The sequence below is a fragment of the Saccostrea cucullata genome, unplaced genomic scaffold (assembly GCF_032062105.1).
Source record: "Saccostrea cucullata isolate Sc308-1 unplaced genomic scaffold, CSIRO_AGI_Scuc_v1 ctg143, whole genome shotgun sequence".
Lineage (NCBI taxonomy): Eukaryota > Metazoa > Mollusca > Bivalvia > Ostreida > Ostreidae > Saccostrea > Saccostrea cuccullata.
In genome coordinates this window covers 421,595-439,486 of record NW_026937256.1, presented here as the reverse complement: position 1 = coordinate 439,486, position 17,892 = coordinate 421,595, and the positions used below count along the sequence as shown (strand labels likewise).

The window sequence follows — 17,892 nt, the reverse complement described above, 5'->3', positions numbered from 1 at the left end:
TTGATACAAAAGACACTACAGAGTCTGCCACATCCTTTTCAGATTTTGATGTTTTACTGATAAAGGCCAATTTACTTCTAAATTGTATCAGCTTTTCAACGCTACCTTTCCTCATTTTTGTAAAAGTTGATCAGTTCTTTATATGACCAAGATCATGGTCTTCCAACATAATGTCTCAGTATAACAAAAATGCCCTGAAACATGAAGTTGTGACGTAGACTGTATCCTGGTCACTTGTAAATACTACATACAATTTTCTGGAACCATATTATTACATCCAAAGATTAATTAAAACACACTTTGAAGAACTACGCTCATTCCTGATTTCTGCATCAGTGCATTTGTAACATTTCCAATTCTTCATTAATTTTAATTTATAGCCATTAAAACTTTTGGAAAGAATGGTTTATCGATATTTGATTAAAAATTTTTATAGCGGTGGCAAATATTAAATTCTTTCTTTTCAGAAAAGACCGGGTTAAAATTTTATGCATTTTAATTAGAATTTCAAACATCACACATTGATGGGTTTGCTTTAAAAGGACAATCTAATTAAAATTAGATGTTCGATCTTCTCGCATACTTGGCTTAAGGAATGAATTTAATAGCTACTAAGGTTATACTGTAAACCCTGGTTTGGGACAACTTATGCTTTATAAACTGCGTTTTTGATGCATCATTATGACAGTCAGCACACGTTAGCAACACGCAGGACCAGACTGGAATTTGAACTTGTGTCTCCAGAGTATCCAATTAGGTGCTCTATCATCATAAAAGAATGTAATATACTAGTACCAGTCCTTTTCTCAATATTGTTTTTAGCAAGGTCTCAAAAGCAAATCAAGATACTTGTCTCAAACTTATTATGCTGATAGATATTTGGGGGAGCTATACAATATTGTTAACTTTTTTCATACCTCATGAAAATCAAACATGACAAACAATATAATTTATGCTGGCCATATTTATGGTGGCGCATAAAAATTTCACACTTACTTCCATCCTAACAGCACAGTCAAATGAACTCTCAAATGATGATCTTTTAAAAATTCTTTATTTATCATCATCATGGGACCAAAATTAAAAATGGTAATCTCAACACAAATCACTCACAGGAAAAGACACAAAACCTTTCTTGATAAATTTATTTTCTGACTGTACATGTGTTGAAAATCATTAAGTGAAAATGTGAGGTTTGACATGATGTACAATTCTTTTCAAGACCAGTAACTCCACAGAAATATCAATGCACTTGAAAACCAAACTTTGTTACCTATTTAACATTAAAGCAAGCATTGACACAAAACATTCCTAATAATAAACAAGATTTACATTCACTTAATGAGTCTATGGTTTTGTGAACAACTGGAAAGTAAAATAAAAAAGACATAAATTAAGATGATTATCTATCTACAAATTAATAAAGTAGAAAAATAGTTATCTTCAAAAAATACTTTCACTGCAGCATGCTTAATGTTGATTGCAAAATACTGGGTTTTTATAAAGTTTATAAACAACAATTTTTTTTCTAATTATCAATGGGACAATCGGTTACATTTCATTTAAAATTGCCATCATAACAACTCTTACCAGAACAGAAACATATCAAGGACCCTATTAAAACATTGGCATCAAAAGAACATGATTAAAATCCATTTCAAACACTATGTGCCACGGTATCAGTGAAAATGGACAGGTGAGGCGTCAGGATCGTCCTCGTATCGCTTCTTCTTTTTCTTCTCTCCGGGTCCCCCGTCTGAAGCGTCACTCACAGGCGTGTCTGTCCTGGTGTCAAGGTCATCCAGTATATCAAAATAACACGGCAAAAACTTCTGTACCAGACGCTCAAACTCTTCATCCAGCATTTTGCCCTGGTCATATATTGGAGTTCCAACCTTAAAGATATTTAATTACAATGCATTATTGTTTTGTTTTAAAATACAATCCCTAGAGGAACTCAAAACCTAAATTTAATGACTTCAAAGCTAATACTTGTATTTTAAAAACCCTTTTAGAATTGACATTTTAGTTCAGCATAAATATATACATACCGAATTGTAAGTAACACAGTTCTTGAAGACCAGTTTACAATCACTTAGGAATTCCTCTACTGTGTTATAGTGGTTGAAATTCTGTCTTTGAAGTTTAGATCTTATCTTGGAAAAATCTATTGGTCTGGTTATGATTTTGTAATAGTTTGGTACCTTTAAAGAAAAAACACAAAATAGTTTAGAATCTCCAGATAGCAAATAATTATTCATTGTTCAGAACAGTTACCTTTATTATAATTGGTTGAAATTTTCACAAACATAACTTTTTTTCAAACAGTAAAAATTTATTGATGAAAATTGCATAGAACTCAGTTATATGTGAGAAGTGTACAATAAAGCTTTTAGAAGAAAACAAGCAAATTCGTGAATGGCATATATATATATAAATAAATTGATTATTGACTCTTAGCATGTCAAATCTATAAGTTCATTCATAGGAACTACCTACATAATATTTTGTTGTTTTCAAGCCTTTTTCTGATTTAACCAATATTTAGTTTTGGGACAATGTAAGACTTGTAAGTTGACTTTATAAAGATAAATTCAGCAGTCTTGATCTTTAGTTTTCTTCATCAACTACAGGGGTGTGCAATTAGAAAAATTTATTACTAGCCCATGGGCTAGTGGCAGCTATAAAGTTGCTAGCCCCAAGTAAAAAGTTACTAGCCCAAATACAGCAAAAATTCAAATAAAATGAAATTAATTGTTGAAAAAGTCAGGGTACTGAGGTAATTCTTTTTTTTTTAACAAATTAATGTTTAATTCTTACTATTAGATTTTAAAAATCAGGTTTAAATTATCATGAAAGAAAATAAAAATGAATTTAAATAAATTATCTTCCCTTTTTCTGAACATTGCACTAGCAGCAGCTCATTTAGAATGAAATAAAATTCATTTTGTTTCCATGTTTAATCATTAAATACACTAGAAATATATTTTATCTGTGTCACAAAACACTTATTTTTCAGTTGATTGAGTGATCGTAAATATTTTAATGAGATATCTGCATGTATATACATGTATTTACCATAAACGAAGGAATAGAGGGAATTCGGATTAAGAAAAAACGATCGTTTTTGGAAGTAAACAAGTCATGTAATACTGCAAAACAGATAAGATTATTGAGATTTATTGACAGTTGGAGCATGTTGTTTGGAAAATATTCACTGGTTGGGAATTAAATAGCAAAAAACCGATGAAAATACCAGTTGTACTTTTCATGTATTGCGTGCGTAGTTATAATTTTTACTAGCCCGACGGGCTACCTCCTTGCAGAAAATCACTAGCCCGACCCCAAAAAATGGTAGCCCCGGGCGTCGGGCGATGCTAATTGCACACCCCTGAACTATGTTTTTTTTTAATTCTACTTTCATCTCATGCAAGTAATCAAACCATAAAAATCTTTCATACATACCAATTTACTAACAGGTTCATGAAAAACAGCACTGTCTTTATTAGTGTAGAGCTCTAAAAGGATTCTTTCACATGCCTGTAAAACATGTATTTAACCTGTATACTTAATATTAAATCACATACTTAAAAAGAACATTCTATTTAATATATGATCAGTTTATAAACACCATAGTCTCAAAAGTTCAAATTGGTTAAATTTCATTGTAGCTTTGAGAAAAATCACAATTAAAACTAATTTTTCTGTCAATTCCAAGTGATAGAATTGAAATAAACTTTGTCCTATTATTTTAAAGTATAAGTAAATGGCACTCCATGCAATAGTGATTTTTATTTCTTTAAGATAACCTTTTACGATGTTTTAATCCAATCTCTTTTCTGTTACCATTGTTTTGTATAATTTTGCCTACTCTGGGTCTGTCCTCTATTTGGCTTGTAACTCTGCCTACCTTTAATTCTTTCTCTGTAAGTCCTGACGGAGCTTTTCGTTTTCCTGGACCCATTGTAAAGTCTTTCTTTTCAATCTCACTCAACACCATGTCATCAGCTTTTGTACATAATGTACACTGCCACTCATCACTACAAGCACATAAAAATTATTACGGTAACTAAAAGCAACTCCTTCACACGTATAAAGAATATTTTTTGCCCCAAAATATGCTGCTATACTCATACATCAAATTATCAGCCTATTTAAAATTCCACAAAATTGCTGCAAATGTTAATATCCTATATTACCTTGGGAATTCTTTAAGTTCTGGGATGTGACACTTGAGATGATACACCTTGGGGCACTTGTCACAGCACAGCAGGTCCCCTCCGTTCTGACACACAGCACAGTAGTCCTCATTAGGGTCGTCCTCTTTACTCTCGGGCATCTGTTTCCCCTGGGAAGGACTTGGGGTGTTATTGCTCTGTAAATTACTGGTGTGGATCAAAGGTGGTGGAGGGTGTGGGGAGGCTCGTCGAGGGGGTGGGGTCCTGTGCCTCTCTGGTAGGGGAGACTGAATAAAACATCTAAACTAGCTCTTATTTCTATACATAGTCTAACTTCATTTTCTTGAACTTGATGAAACTAAGAAAAAAGTTCAAGATATCTGTGCAATCAATATACTGAGGTTAAAATTAAGACTTAATGTGTTATACATGTGTATAAACAGATTATGCCAATTTTCTTATGTTAAAACAATATCAATTCAATAGAAAAGGTTGGTAAAATATCTTACAGTGTCACTTTTAGCTGAGGAGAACTGGCAGGAGGACAGCTGTTTATTTTCAGTCTTTACAGGGTTGCTGTAATTGAATAATACATATATTTAAATTTACAATTATTCCTCACTATCAACAGTGAATACATTTAATTTCATGAAAAATGGATAGACAACCACTGAACACATGGCAGGCTTTTGATGCCATGCTAAATTCAAATAATAATAAACTTTACTCAAACATTTACAGTTCTGTGTATCCCAAAATATTTGAAAAATGTGAAATGTGTGAAAAGTAAATATGTATAGCATTCTGTATTCATATTGATATAACTTTATTATATACATTAACTTCATATGCTTTTCAATGGTGTTCCCCCCCCTCCCCAATTTTTTTTTATTTGACAAACTCTTCACATTACCCTGTAGCAGTTGGAGACCGTGCGTACAGTAGTTTTTGCCCAGTCGCTGACTCATCAAATCCAGCTCCGGCCGGGCTAGGGGTCTTGTTTTGGTGAGATGCTGCCTGAGGACCTGAAAAGTTAAACAGAATTAACAAACACAGTTGAACCTCTGTATATTGAACAATGATATCTTAATACCATGGCCATTTCAAACTCAAACAAAGCTGAAAGTCTCATCCACTTTTGCTTAATGCATCTTTTTAAAACTTCTACATTTAGAATTTTTAGTTATTTTTTGAGTTGATTGACGTTTGATTGTTTAAAATAATTAAAAAGATGTTCCCAATCCTATATACACTAGAAGGTAGATGTTACTGTAAAGAGCAAAGTTTTGGGTGATTATAATCCTTTTCCCCATTTCTGCTACTTTTACTTTAAGGTAAGCCACTGTGGAATCATCAGTGTTTGTGGGAGAACACTATTCGTCAAATTCATGGGTCACCCCTTACCAATGAATTTACATTCCCCAAAACAGTCATTTCCTCATTGAACATGTATATTAATTTTATCTTCAGTACATGTATATTCTATCTACCCACAAAATTACGTCCCAATGAAAAAACAAAATTTTGATTGCCCATGACCATAGAGTCGATTTGACCCTCACAAATTAAAATGATTCCACAGTTTACTGGTTCACCTACATCATTAAGAATGAAACACAAAATTCTAGTTTCATAAAGTGACCCAGTTCTCAGCAATTACCTGGTGAGCCCTGGTCAATATGAGATAAGAATGCTGGTTGATGAAAACGGGAACCCATGTCAACAAAATTCCAAGATTTACCCGATGGATGGCCTTGAAATGTTCTCCCTGCGATTATTCTGTCTGCTGCAGAACTTGGGCTGATTGAAGAACGGACTTGGTCCCCTGCAGATGCATGTGGTCGTGCCATACCTCCCATTGGGCTTGCCTGGCGGGGCTGGACAGTACTGGGTAAACTATTTGTAGGCAACTGCATGCCCACTCTCTCTGGCCCATGTGGCCTAGGTGAGTTTACATTCGACTGCAGCATAGCTGTTGTGTGTCGGAAGCGAATATTAGATGTTGGTTGCATAGGCCTTTGAGACGGAACACCATTGACTAGATTTGTCAAATTTCTGACTGACTGGTCTACAGGTGTTACACAGGTTGAGGGACCCTGGTGCTGATAGTTGGCTGCTCCTGACGTTTGTTCAGGACCTTGTTGCTGAGTCCACATATTGTAAATTTTCTGTGTCAGATTCCTTTGCTCATCAGTTGAGAGATGGGAAAATGTCTGCTGGATCCTGGGTGGTATGGAGTTTCTACTGGTGTAGTAACCGCTGGCATTTGTTGTGCGATTTGGCATCACACTGTGGGGGAAAACACTGGACTGGCTGGAGGCACTTTGTACCTGCTGGGAAGAAGGGGCAGGCCTCTGTCCAGGTACGGCAGGAAATTTTTGGTTGTCAATTACCAGTGTACCAGCTTTGTTAACATTCCTCAATATGAAATCCTTTTCATGTTCATAGGATATGGAATAATTAAGAATACTCGGATGGAAGGGAATTCCATTGTTTGCAAGTGCTCGCAAGGTTTTCATCATCACACCTTTGGCATAAAGTATGGAGGTATCATCACCAACAGTCAAAGCATTCTCAACAAATTCAATGGTATGTTTCATTTTGTCCAATGCTTCCTTCACCAAGCGCTGTTTGTCAGATATTACACTGGTTTTAGAACTGACATATTTTTCGAGATACTGAATAAGATTGTCTGTATGCTTGGTTATTTCTTTGATTATGCTATCTGCCACGTCTCTCATATTTTGACAAACTTCATTAAGTTTTGATTTTAATTCGGTATTCTTTGAGGTCAGAATTTTGTCTGCTTGATGGTAGTTTCCAAGTTTTTGCTTTAATTTCACAACAGCATTCTGCAGGTTTTCTCTCTGGTGTCTGATAGCCTCAGATAAGAATTGATACTTGTGATCTTTGTGCTCTTCAAGCTGGCAATCTCTACAAGTCAATTTGTCACACGTTTCACAAAACAGTTTGAGTTGTTCATTTTTATGCACAGTACAAAACATAATTTTTTGAGGTGTAGAATTGGCATCATCCTCTATCTTCTTCGCTTCTTCTTTAGACTGAATTGTGTGGTCTTTGGTAATGCGTACTCGTTTATGAGCAAACACACACTGATCACATAACCATTCTTTGCACTCGGCACAAAATGAAGTGGCATCTTGATTTTCGTCACAAGCTGTACAAATGTGGTTTTCTTCTTCCTTCTCCTCTTCATCCTCGATAACAATTGGTGTGCTCTGGACAAACAAGTTGTCTAAAACTAAGGATTTCTCAACTGTGGCATTGCAGGCAGGACACAATATGGAACAGTTTTCCGACACTACAAATAGAAATTTTTTATATTAATTTACATATTTGTTTTTTTTACACAAAAAATAATTATTCATACTAATGTACATGTAATAAGAAAGCAGTATTGCATTAAAATGTGGCAACTTGAAATATACAGTCATGTATATATCCAGTTACTGTATAACTATAATAACAGACCTGTTTACCCATATCGTATATATCATTTGCCAGTAAGATTTCAGGAGAACAACTGCTTTTCTAATTACTAAAACATGGTTTAATAACATGGTCATGATCATTTTATACCGTGGCGTCTGGGCAAACCGACGTAACTGTGTTACGACGAAATCTTTTTTTAGCGATTAAAAAGCGTAATATTGAGACAGGTCATAACGAAAACTAACTTCCCAATTCTAAACAAGTGTATTTCTTATTTCCGTATTTTCATAATAGCAAAACGTGAGACGTATTTTGGACTAAAAATCCATACAAAATACGGCGAAATCGTAAGAGTAAACAGGTCTGTAATAAGATGCTAGTTAAAAGGGAACACAACCCTTTATTACATATGATCCGTCAGAATGAAACTCTTAATGAGTTATTTTTAGATCCTAAAGCTAATTATTCTATTTCTAATTAAAGCCCCTTGATTGGCTTGCACATCAATGACCTTTCCATCTTGTGAGTCTCTCTGGACTGAAAAGACATACCAGCTAATCCATCAATTTGTTTTAATACTTCTACATGTATTTGCAAAACAAATTTTTAATCAGTTAATACGGTTAATATATACCAATTACATTACTCAGCTTTCTTACTAATTATTACAGAACACTACAATTATATTATAAATACGAGTTGAAGTATATATATGTATATATTCCAAAAAAAAATAAATAAATAAATAAAGTCATACATTGTCCAACTGTTTTGAATTCAGCACTATTTTTTGTTAACAGAAAATTATTTTCTTTTTTTGAATCATTAAGTCGATGTGCATTTTTAGAACTGATAAATAGCAACTCAAGACTATATGATGTTATATACTTGATTATGTACATGTTTATGTCATGTAAGCTAATCTGAGAGCTTGGAATATACAATAAAAATAAATTGAAAAAATATATATATCAAACTTCAAGGTCAATGTCATGGGGTCATAAATCATGGAGTATCTGCAAGTATTTTGAAAGTCTTGTCACAGGTAATACCAAGGTTAAAGTTTTTGTGGTAGACTAACAGATGGACAGACCAATGAGGACCATTTACTTGTCTGTAGGGCTGGGACGAGATATCAATAACATCGATTCTGTGTGAGGACGATATGCTTATCAATACAAATGAAGAAATATTGAAATATCGTAAAAAATCTTACTTCTGTTTTTCTTTGTTTATTTAACATTTGGGGTTTAATATATAAAATAAATAAGCAAAATAATAAATATAAATATAGATATGAAACAAATAATAATTTAACACCACTTGAGTAAAATATTTTTGTTATACAACATATAAACAACTATTTTGAATAAATTATTCTTATTTGCAAAGAAATATTTTGTTTACTTCAATGAAAAAAAAGATTTTATAATCAATTATACATATCGTGATACATATCGTATCGTGGCTCAACTATCATGATACGTATCGATATAGAAAAAGTTGTATCATCCCAGCCCTACTTGTCTGAACTTCAATTGTCCGAAAATTTTTCATTCAAGATATAAATTCAAATTTTGTCAACTTCAAAACTAAAAAAAAAAAGTCCATTACTCAACTTGTACTTGATTGATTTGTGATCTCATTGATAAATAAAATAAACAAATAAAACAAAATTTAATCTAGGGCCAAAAAAAATAATAGTCTTGTTTCCTGCTACCAGCCTGAAAAAAATAGGGTCGGTAGGTAGGAAAATTATTTTATTTTTTTAATTTATTTTATTTTTTCCAAAGGTATTTTTTGGATATGAACTACTACAAAACCAAATAAAACGTCATAACTAGGTCAATATTATCTGTTGAAAAGAAATTTCATGTCTTTTGATGCACAACTCAAGTGGAATGTTATAAAAGAACATATTTTAAACATATATTTCATGAAATACAGTTTTAATATATATATTTTTTTCACTTTTGGATCATAAAATTCCTGCAATTTCCATTTTTTCCCCCAAAAGCTAAAAAAAATTAGGGTCAGGTGCAAAAAAAAAAAAAAGGGTAGGTCGGGTAGCAGGATAAATAAAATAAACTATTTTTATTTTTGGCCTAGGCTTTCTGTCCTGACAACAACACAAATGTTCAAAAGTTAACCTGTCAACATCAAACAGAATCCATCCCAAACTTCCGTAATTTGTAAGTTCAATGTCTTTTCAGTAATATGAAATTAGTGAACTTTGATCCAATCAAATGAGAACTCAATTAATAGCGATCCCTATCAGGATTGAGGTCTGTTTTTAATGTACAACTTCTGTCTTGAAACTACTGATTAACTTAAATTTACAGCACTCTTTTTATTACTTAGAGGCTTTTTTTACATTAAAATGCAATTGCCCAGCAATTCACTTGTCCGTAATTTTTTTTTCACTGGTACTGGACAAGCCTTAATGTCGAGCCCTAGCAGTGACCTTGAATTTGCAATGAGTTTGGGTCAAGGTTATGACATACATTCTGAATTAGGTCATGAGTAATCTTTGTATTAAATATTAGCTTCCAGTGATTCTCCCTTACAGTTGTTATAGCCCAAACAATACTTTAGTCTATACTATGGTATCAGTATGTTTTTTTCGGGCAGTGACCTTGAACTTGCCACAATGACATTTCATTTTGGTCAATGTCATTCCACTTTACACTGATGTATAATCAGGCTTCGACACTGACATTTTTTGGCTTTAGTCCAGCCAGACTAGTGCTTCTTTACTTTTACTAGTGTGCGCAATCCATGATTTAACGAGTCTGTCAAAATATATGAATAAGTAGAATAAACATGCATCGTACTTTTTATACTATTTTAAAATAAACAAAGCATTTACTTTTACTGCAAGATTCATTGAAATCTAGCTATCAGGAACTTCTATCTCATTTGTTTTTCTCTTTACATGATCATCCAACATCTGACATCTTTCTTTAAGTGTCATACTAAATCAAGATTGCTAAAATGTTTTATTTCATACCAATGAGTCCTAAAATTTAGAGCCAAATTGACTCGGAATTACCCAACTTAATTCCTGCCAAGAGGCTAGAAACCTAAAAATATACATATACAGGGTTCTCCAAAGATAGTTGTTGAGAACTGAACAACTTTAAATTATTAAATTTTTCCAGAAAATGTTATTAGTCCTAATTAGCCACAAAATTTAGTAGTCCAAATAAAAATGTATTAGTCTGAGACTAATGGGCTAACAATTTAAGTAACATTTAAGTCGATTACAATCTATGAACTCCATCAAAGAAATGTGCTTTCAATAAAAGCAGCAGAAAAGAGCAATAGCTTCTAAAACTTTTTTTTTTTAACTTTACTTAATATTCTGTGATATTGTGGAAGAACATTTATCATGCATTTCACTGACAGTGTTTAAGCAAGTGACCCATATATTCATTTTTGGGGTGTTTCTAAAATAATTTAATTTAAACTCTATTATTTTTCTTTAATGAATCAAGTTATTATTTTTTAAAATAAAATCTGCCTACTATAACTTCTTCATTGAATCGCCATATCAGTCAACATTGCTGATTTAGTGATTAACACAGCTGGTAAAGTAGGAGTTGCTTCCCTTATCACATGCACGACTGTAACTTCAAAACAACCGGCAACTTTTAATAAATTATGAATCAGAACGATTGATATAACACAAAAATTATACCCGCATTTTCGCCTTTCTCGTCTGATGCTATATCTCCATTTTCTTCGTTTGGACGCTTTTGTTGAATTTGTACTTGGAATAGTGAATTCAAGCAGTTTTCACACAACGTATGTAAACACGACAATAATTTTGGATTCTTGTCTTTTAAATCCGATGCGCATAAAACACAAATTTGCAAATTGCTGTTTTCAGCGAGAGGAGGACTTGCTTCAGCCATTGACATTAGTTATATGAATTTAACTCCACTGGAAAACGCATTACTTTAGCTGCGTAAACAATGTGTCCTCCGAACCTGCCGCCATGAATAAACCTCGATTTGAACTGCAGGAAGTGGAAATAGTTAGGTGGTGGGCGCCCTAGGCGGATCTAAAAATAAATAAAATATTCAGATAACCTGTTGAAGACTTCAATATTTTCTTACTTTTAATGGCGTCTAGAACCAGGCAATGACACGAACAGAATCTGAGATACTGCCAAATAAATCGGCTTTTATACTTGGCTAAGCTGTGACGTCAATGAATGATTCATACATACCACGTGACACTAGAGAATTTTTGGTGACTCATCATTTTCTCGAAATAGGTTTTACAAGCTAAAAATATATCTTCCGCCTAGCAACACAGCGAATGTTCCATTTCATGACCAAATATGGTTATGTGCGCAGTGCCTGTTATTGATAAACGATGGCTTGGCGTGATTCGACACAATGATAACAGCTGTCAGCTGGGAAATCGGTCAATGTCAAAACAAACAGGTTACCTAATGCACGCAGTGACTGCGTGTTAAACACGTCTTGACTTGCCAACGTATGTCCATAATAAATATACGCGTCGCCCGCGTGGAGCAGTGGTTATAGCGTCTGCTCGATGGTCGTGGAGTAAGGAGTTGATTCCATGATCGTAGAAACCGGGGGTGGGGGGGGGGGGAGTGGGGTGGGGTGGGGGGGGGCGTCTTTGCCCCCTATAATTTTGCGCCGATAAAAAACCATTGGTACACTTGTGCCCCCTAATTGATGACCATTCTTTGCTAGTCAAGGAATTTTTGTTGTCGTTGATAAGCGAACGATAGTGCCCAACTGAAATTGTGTGGCTGTGGCCATCAAACTGAAAATTGCTCCCTACAAACCTAGCTGACGTCACTGGTTGGAATCCCACAATGGGACGTGGAGACCGTATAAGCCAAGGTCCCGTGTTGCAGTTGGTGCTGGCATGAAAAATATCCCGCACTCCTCAATCACCCTAAGTGTCGAGTATAAGGTCAAAATTTGCAGTTCTCCACCGGTTAGTTGTGGCGTATACATATGAGTAAAGAAAAAATCTCAAGAGGGACGTTACAACAAACAAATAAATAAATATTCGCCTCCTCCTGAAAGGGGAGGTTGATCGACACGTTCGGATAGTTTTATTTTTCTTAGAAAGTAAAGAAATTTACAATTTTCTCAGTTTATTCGGACCATTGATCTTGTCGATATCAGCAGAACGGGCTGAAAATCTGAACCATTAATATTAACGATGTGTAACTGGAAAGGAGAACATTTACGGCAGGACGGAGATGTGACCCTAGACCTCTGCATAGCTAGTCAGGTGTTGCAACCAAGGAGTTATCTGGGTCAATATCAACAGTTCATTTAGCCCAAACAACTATGCACACATCACTTCAATCGACCACTGTTATCGTCACCTTTATTTTTCTTTGTCTCCCATGGCACATGTAAGAAAGATTCTTTATCCCCTAAATGGACTTTCACATGCAGACCAAGAGGTGCTCAAAAGTACCAATTATATCAGATATAGAGAAGATTTATGTGCACATGACAGGAAAGGAGAAAATCGGACCCGGGACCCCTCCATCACTAGTCAGGTGCTCCACCGACTGGGCTACCCAGGCCGATATCAACGGCCCAAACCCCAGCTTCCTCACTCCTGGTCACCCGCGTGGCGCAGTGGTTAGAGCGTCTGCTCTAGAGTCGCGAAGAAAGGCGTTGATCCTTACATCGCGGGTTTGAATCCCACTGTGAGACGTGGAGACCGGTCCTTCTGACGAGACCGTAAAAACCGAGGTCCTGTTTCGCAGTAGGTGCTGGCACGAAAGAGACCCCTCCCTGCTCCATGGCCCAAAGTGCCGAGTATAGGACAAAATTTACAGCTCTCCACCGGAAAGTGGTGGCGTCTCCATATGAGTGAAAAATTCGAGAGGGACTTTAAACAATATACAATCAATCAATCCTCTCTCCTGAAATTGTCTTTGCCCCTGAAGACACAACCAAAACTCTCATAAGTCCCTATCAGGACTTTCACCTGCAAGTCAAGGGCCGGGTGACCAACCGCACTAAATCTTAACAGGAAAGGAGAAAATGTATGGCTGGACCGGAAATGGAACCCGGAACCCCTCCATCACTAGTCAGGCGCAATACCGACTAAGCAACCCAGGCCGATATCCACAGCCCAAACTATTACATTTGGAAGGGTGCCAGAAATTGATTCCAGTGCCCTAAAATTAGAGTTTTATGAAGAGACTTACTTTTACTATCGACGACTGACTTCTACAATTTAAACAGAGACAAACTCAACTTATTAAAATGTAAAAGTCAGCAGTCAAATGTAAAAGGAAGTCTCTTCATAAAACTCCGATACCAGTCTGTTGCTTTAACCACTGAGCTATAAAGGGTCCATATGGGAAAACCACTACCTTTATCCCTTTAAATTGTCTCCACCACGAAAACATGCAATGCAGTGTTTAGCTCCAGGCAGAACTTTCATTTACAAGGTCACGAACAGTTCCGCTAGTGTCAAGGGTTTCTGATCCGCCACCCCTCACAAAAGTTTGGCTTATGTTGCTATCAAAAAGGATCTTTGGATTTTCTCTCTCGATTTGTCTTTGAAGTATTTGTTAAAGTTTGACCTATCATTTTTTATTGACGATATCTCCGTATGGAATTTATCTTAACTCTTTAGTCTCCGAAAATAAAGAACACAATTAAAAAACGGCCCGAAGGAAAACGTGCCATTTTATTTTATTAAAATACTGTACATAACGATTAACAAATTAACAACACTGCATGGATACCTGCATGTTAATTATTCTTTTTAAATACGCTATTTATTTCTTTTGATGATGCAATCTGTAACTATGGTTAGTGACATAAACAATCCCGACTTGTGACAAGCACCAAAGGCCAAGGGTTTATATGGAGAGTAGCAGATTAGAAACTTTTAGCTAGGGAAGATGGTTACGAATGGTGAATGGCTCCGAATGAGAAAGAGAAGAGATATGACTGGACCTTTAATAAAACACCGGCCTTCTGAATTACTTGTCAGGTGTCCTAACAAATGAGCTTTAAAAATTCTACCCATGGAGCGGACTATTACTGATACATAATTGTAAACTGATTTGTGGATGGAAGGTTGTACTAAAATACTTAAAATAGAAAATTTATCAGGAATGTCAGAATTTACGATACATATATTATCAATTTAATTTTGATTTAATATTTACTTACTTGCGGAAGAATTGAACAAAGTGAAACGTGTGGGACGTCTGTTCAAGATGTGGCAGCTGTATCAGAACTGGTTTGTTCTTCACTCAGAAATGAACGGTGAACGTGTGTTAAATGGCATAAATAAATTTATTGGATGCAGGGACCGGTATATTAAGCCAACGTCATGGTGTCAACCAAGACATCTAGACTTCTTGGTGTGTCTATGGCTTGTTTTTAGCTCAGATTTGCTCTCAGACCTACAATAAACATTTCCTTATGAAATTTTGACTATCTGTCAGTGTGTTAACGCGTTTTAACATTTTGACATATATTCCAGATCCATAAGACTCATTTCACCTAAACTTGCCATAAAACACCTTTCGAGAAGATTTTAAAGTTAATCAAACGAAAAAAGTTCACTTTATTTCTTAAGAATTATACAGACAAAATTTAGTGGCATCTTGTAAAACTCTTGTTCTCCAAGAACAACTGGACCAAAAGATGAACTGTCATATTGTAATTTTGAATTTACCGGGTGGCAGTATATACAATATTTACAACGTGGCAGTAAATACAAAATTTACAACATGACAGCACTTCAAAAGGAAGCTTTTTTGAAATACTGTAGATTACTAAATATTCGCTACACTTTATTTTCGCGAAATAGTCATTGACTATTAATGAGGCTGACAGAATTTTCACGAATTGTGGTAATTGCTATACGTGTATATATTCCCGAGGAATACTAATATACGCGAGAATTAAAATTTGGCGAGCACACTGTCTCGTGTTACTACGAGAAAATAAGTTCTTGCGAATAAAAAGTGATTTTTAGCAGCATTGATTCAAGTTTGGAAGTAGGACTGGGTGACAATGATAAATTATAGTAGTACAGTGTATATAAAGTACGTATAATCTTGTACTCCTGAAAACCCCAAAGGTCATCATTAAGCACATGAATATGCTAGTAAGAAATCATCTGCTTCTGAAGAACAGGAGGGTCACAAAACAAGCAAGGTCACAAAACAAGCAAGGTCACAAAACAAGCAAACATCCTAGGATAGGTTGGGACTCCATAGGTTAACAAGAAAGTGAGCTAGAATAAACCATATTAACATGCCACTTTTCTTTATTGTTTTTTTTTGTCCGTTTGTTTAACGTTCCTTTCGAGAATTTTTCATTCATGTTGAGACGCCACCACTTGCCGGTGAAGAGCTGCAAATTTAGACCAATAACTCAGCACTCAGGGTCATTGGCATTTATGGATCCATCTCTACAGAGTACCTGTTACGCAATTCGAAAAGTCGTTTTCCGCTACACGGACAAATTTAAGAATTAATGAGATTTGTTTTAATAGGATTAACAGACAAAATCGATTACACTTTGTGGTACTCATCAATTTAGAATTTCCTTCCCAGGATAAAATAATGACGACATTTAATCTTAAGAAAAACTGATTTAATTCGAAATTCATAAGGGGAAGATGCGTGGACTAATATATAAAATATACCATTGAAAACAAATTCAAAACCTTTGTTGCATCCATTTAGCATAATAGCATCACCGTGTAATATTGTAACTCTTTATTCTAAATGTCATAGAATTTTCACGCTATGCCTGGATTTTTGTATCCTTTGAGATAGAGTTGGAAAGAATTTAAATTATTATAATGATTGCATATCATTTGAATCTTTGAACCTCATTTTTGTATGTTTCGATTTCTGAAGTCATATATTAAATATCGACTTATGGATATATAACTAGAAAAATATGTTAAATGTAGCTTTATGATAAAGGGTGATGACTTTAACTGTTCAATCATCGACTTCCCTTACTTATGCAGCAATATACCTTCATCACCTACACATCTCTCACTCAGATGATTTAATAAATTAGAACATGCTCTACATCTGAACATATCTAAAACGAGACAATTTACTGGCAAATAAGTTGATGAAACAGGAATATCCACCGTTTCGTTTAAAGTCATCATTTCGTAAGTTCTATGATCGATACAATGACCTTGTCAGCAAATACAGTCTATCATTAATTCAAATGCTGACTTGCGTTTTTCTTACTAAATGTTATGCCATAATTTCCACATTGAATTGCCGACAGATTTTCCAGTTATTTCTCGATCATGACAAGGAGCAAAAAGCGGATGTGACCGGTCGGGATGCTTACTCCCACACGGTACCTGAACTGAACCCACCTCTTATGTTTTAGAGGACCCGTGTTTGCTATGCTCCAATATTGGTATTGTTGGACTTCTGAACTTGAATACTGTTTGCTCCCTCTATATACGAGATGGTTGAAGCTCTTTAAGTTGACCTTGATTGATGAAATAGGTAAAGTCGTAAACTAGAACATGTATATAAAATTTGATGTCGTGATTTCTTCCCAGTGTTCCATGTTTGAAGTCCTAATGCCCAAGGAATTTCCAGTTATAGTATTATTTATTTGGTATTGATTTAGAAAATGGGTCAAAGTAAAAGGAACTGGTACAGTGGATTTCACTGTAGTGTCTTTTTTCCACGTTGCAAGTTTGAAGTCCCACTGCCGAAGTGTTCTTAAGTTATGATTTTACATTTTTTTATTTGACCTTGCGGTAAAGTGGCTTGGACTCAAATTTCCTAGAATTTCTCGGACATTTCACGCCGAAATATTTTGAAACATGTTTTTAAAGAACCATTCTTTAATCTGAAAAGTACATTAAAAACTATAAATATTGGAGTGTGTTTGTCTGACACACATCCTTGCACCTTTACATAGTAAAATTAATTCTTAATATAGAAAAATGAAAAAAAAATATTTAGAACTTGAAAACTATAATCTAGAAGATTCAGCATAGAGTTGTGAAAAGGGAAACCGACCCACCAATATTGTCAGTTTGTGCTCTGTGATGTGTACTCAATTAAACCCATCCGGTAAAACGTAAACGATTAAGGAAACACTAGTAGCTCGTGTCCATGTTTACAAACACAGATGTTTTTCTTTTTTCTCTATCATAACAAGGTGTGATTGGGCGGCAGGGGATGCTCACTCCTCCATGGCATATGATCCCATCCCTGATGTTTTAGAGG

The 17,892-nt window shown here is 35.0% G+C and overlaps 1 protein-coding gene across 2 annotated transcripts; it reads right to left on the bottom strand.

Annotated features, from left to right (window-relative positions):
• Nucleotides 1–1,128: 1,128 nt before the first annotated feature.
• LOC134247633 (E3 ubiquitin-protein ligase TRIM33-like) lies at nucleotides 1,129–11,776 on the bottom strand. 2 transcript variants are annotated; one of them, XM_062729964.1, is made up of 9 exons: nucleotides 11,332–11,776; nucleotides 5,839–7,500; nucleotides 5,092–5,203; nucleotides 4,688–4,754; nucleotides 4,200–4,465; nucleotides 3,911–4,040; nucleotides 3,466–3,540; nucleotides 2,052–2,204; nucleotides 1,129–1,895 (listed from the first exon to the last, which is right to left on the bottom strand). In XM_062729964.1, exons 1-9 carry the CDS (start codon nucleotides 11,552–11,554, stop codon nucleotides 1,680–1,682), a joined length of 2,904 nt encoding a protein of 967 aa, XP_062585948.1. In that variant the 5' UTR covers nucleotides 11,555–11,776; the 3' UTR covers nucleotides 1,129–1,679. The 2 variants fall into 2 exon arrangements, with proteins under 2 accessions (XP_062585948.1, XP_062585949.1); XM_062729965.1 differs by having other exon boundaries at nucleotides 5,920–7,500.
• Between the last annotated feature and the right edge of the window lie 6,116 nt (nucleotides 11,777–17,892).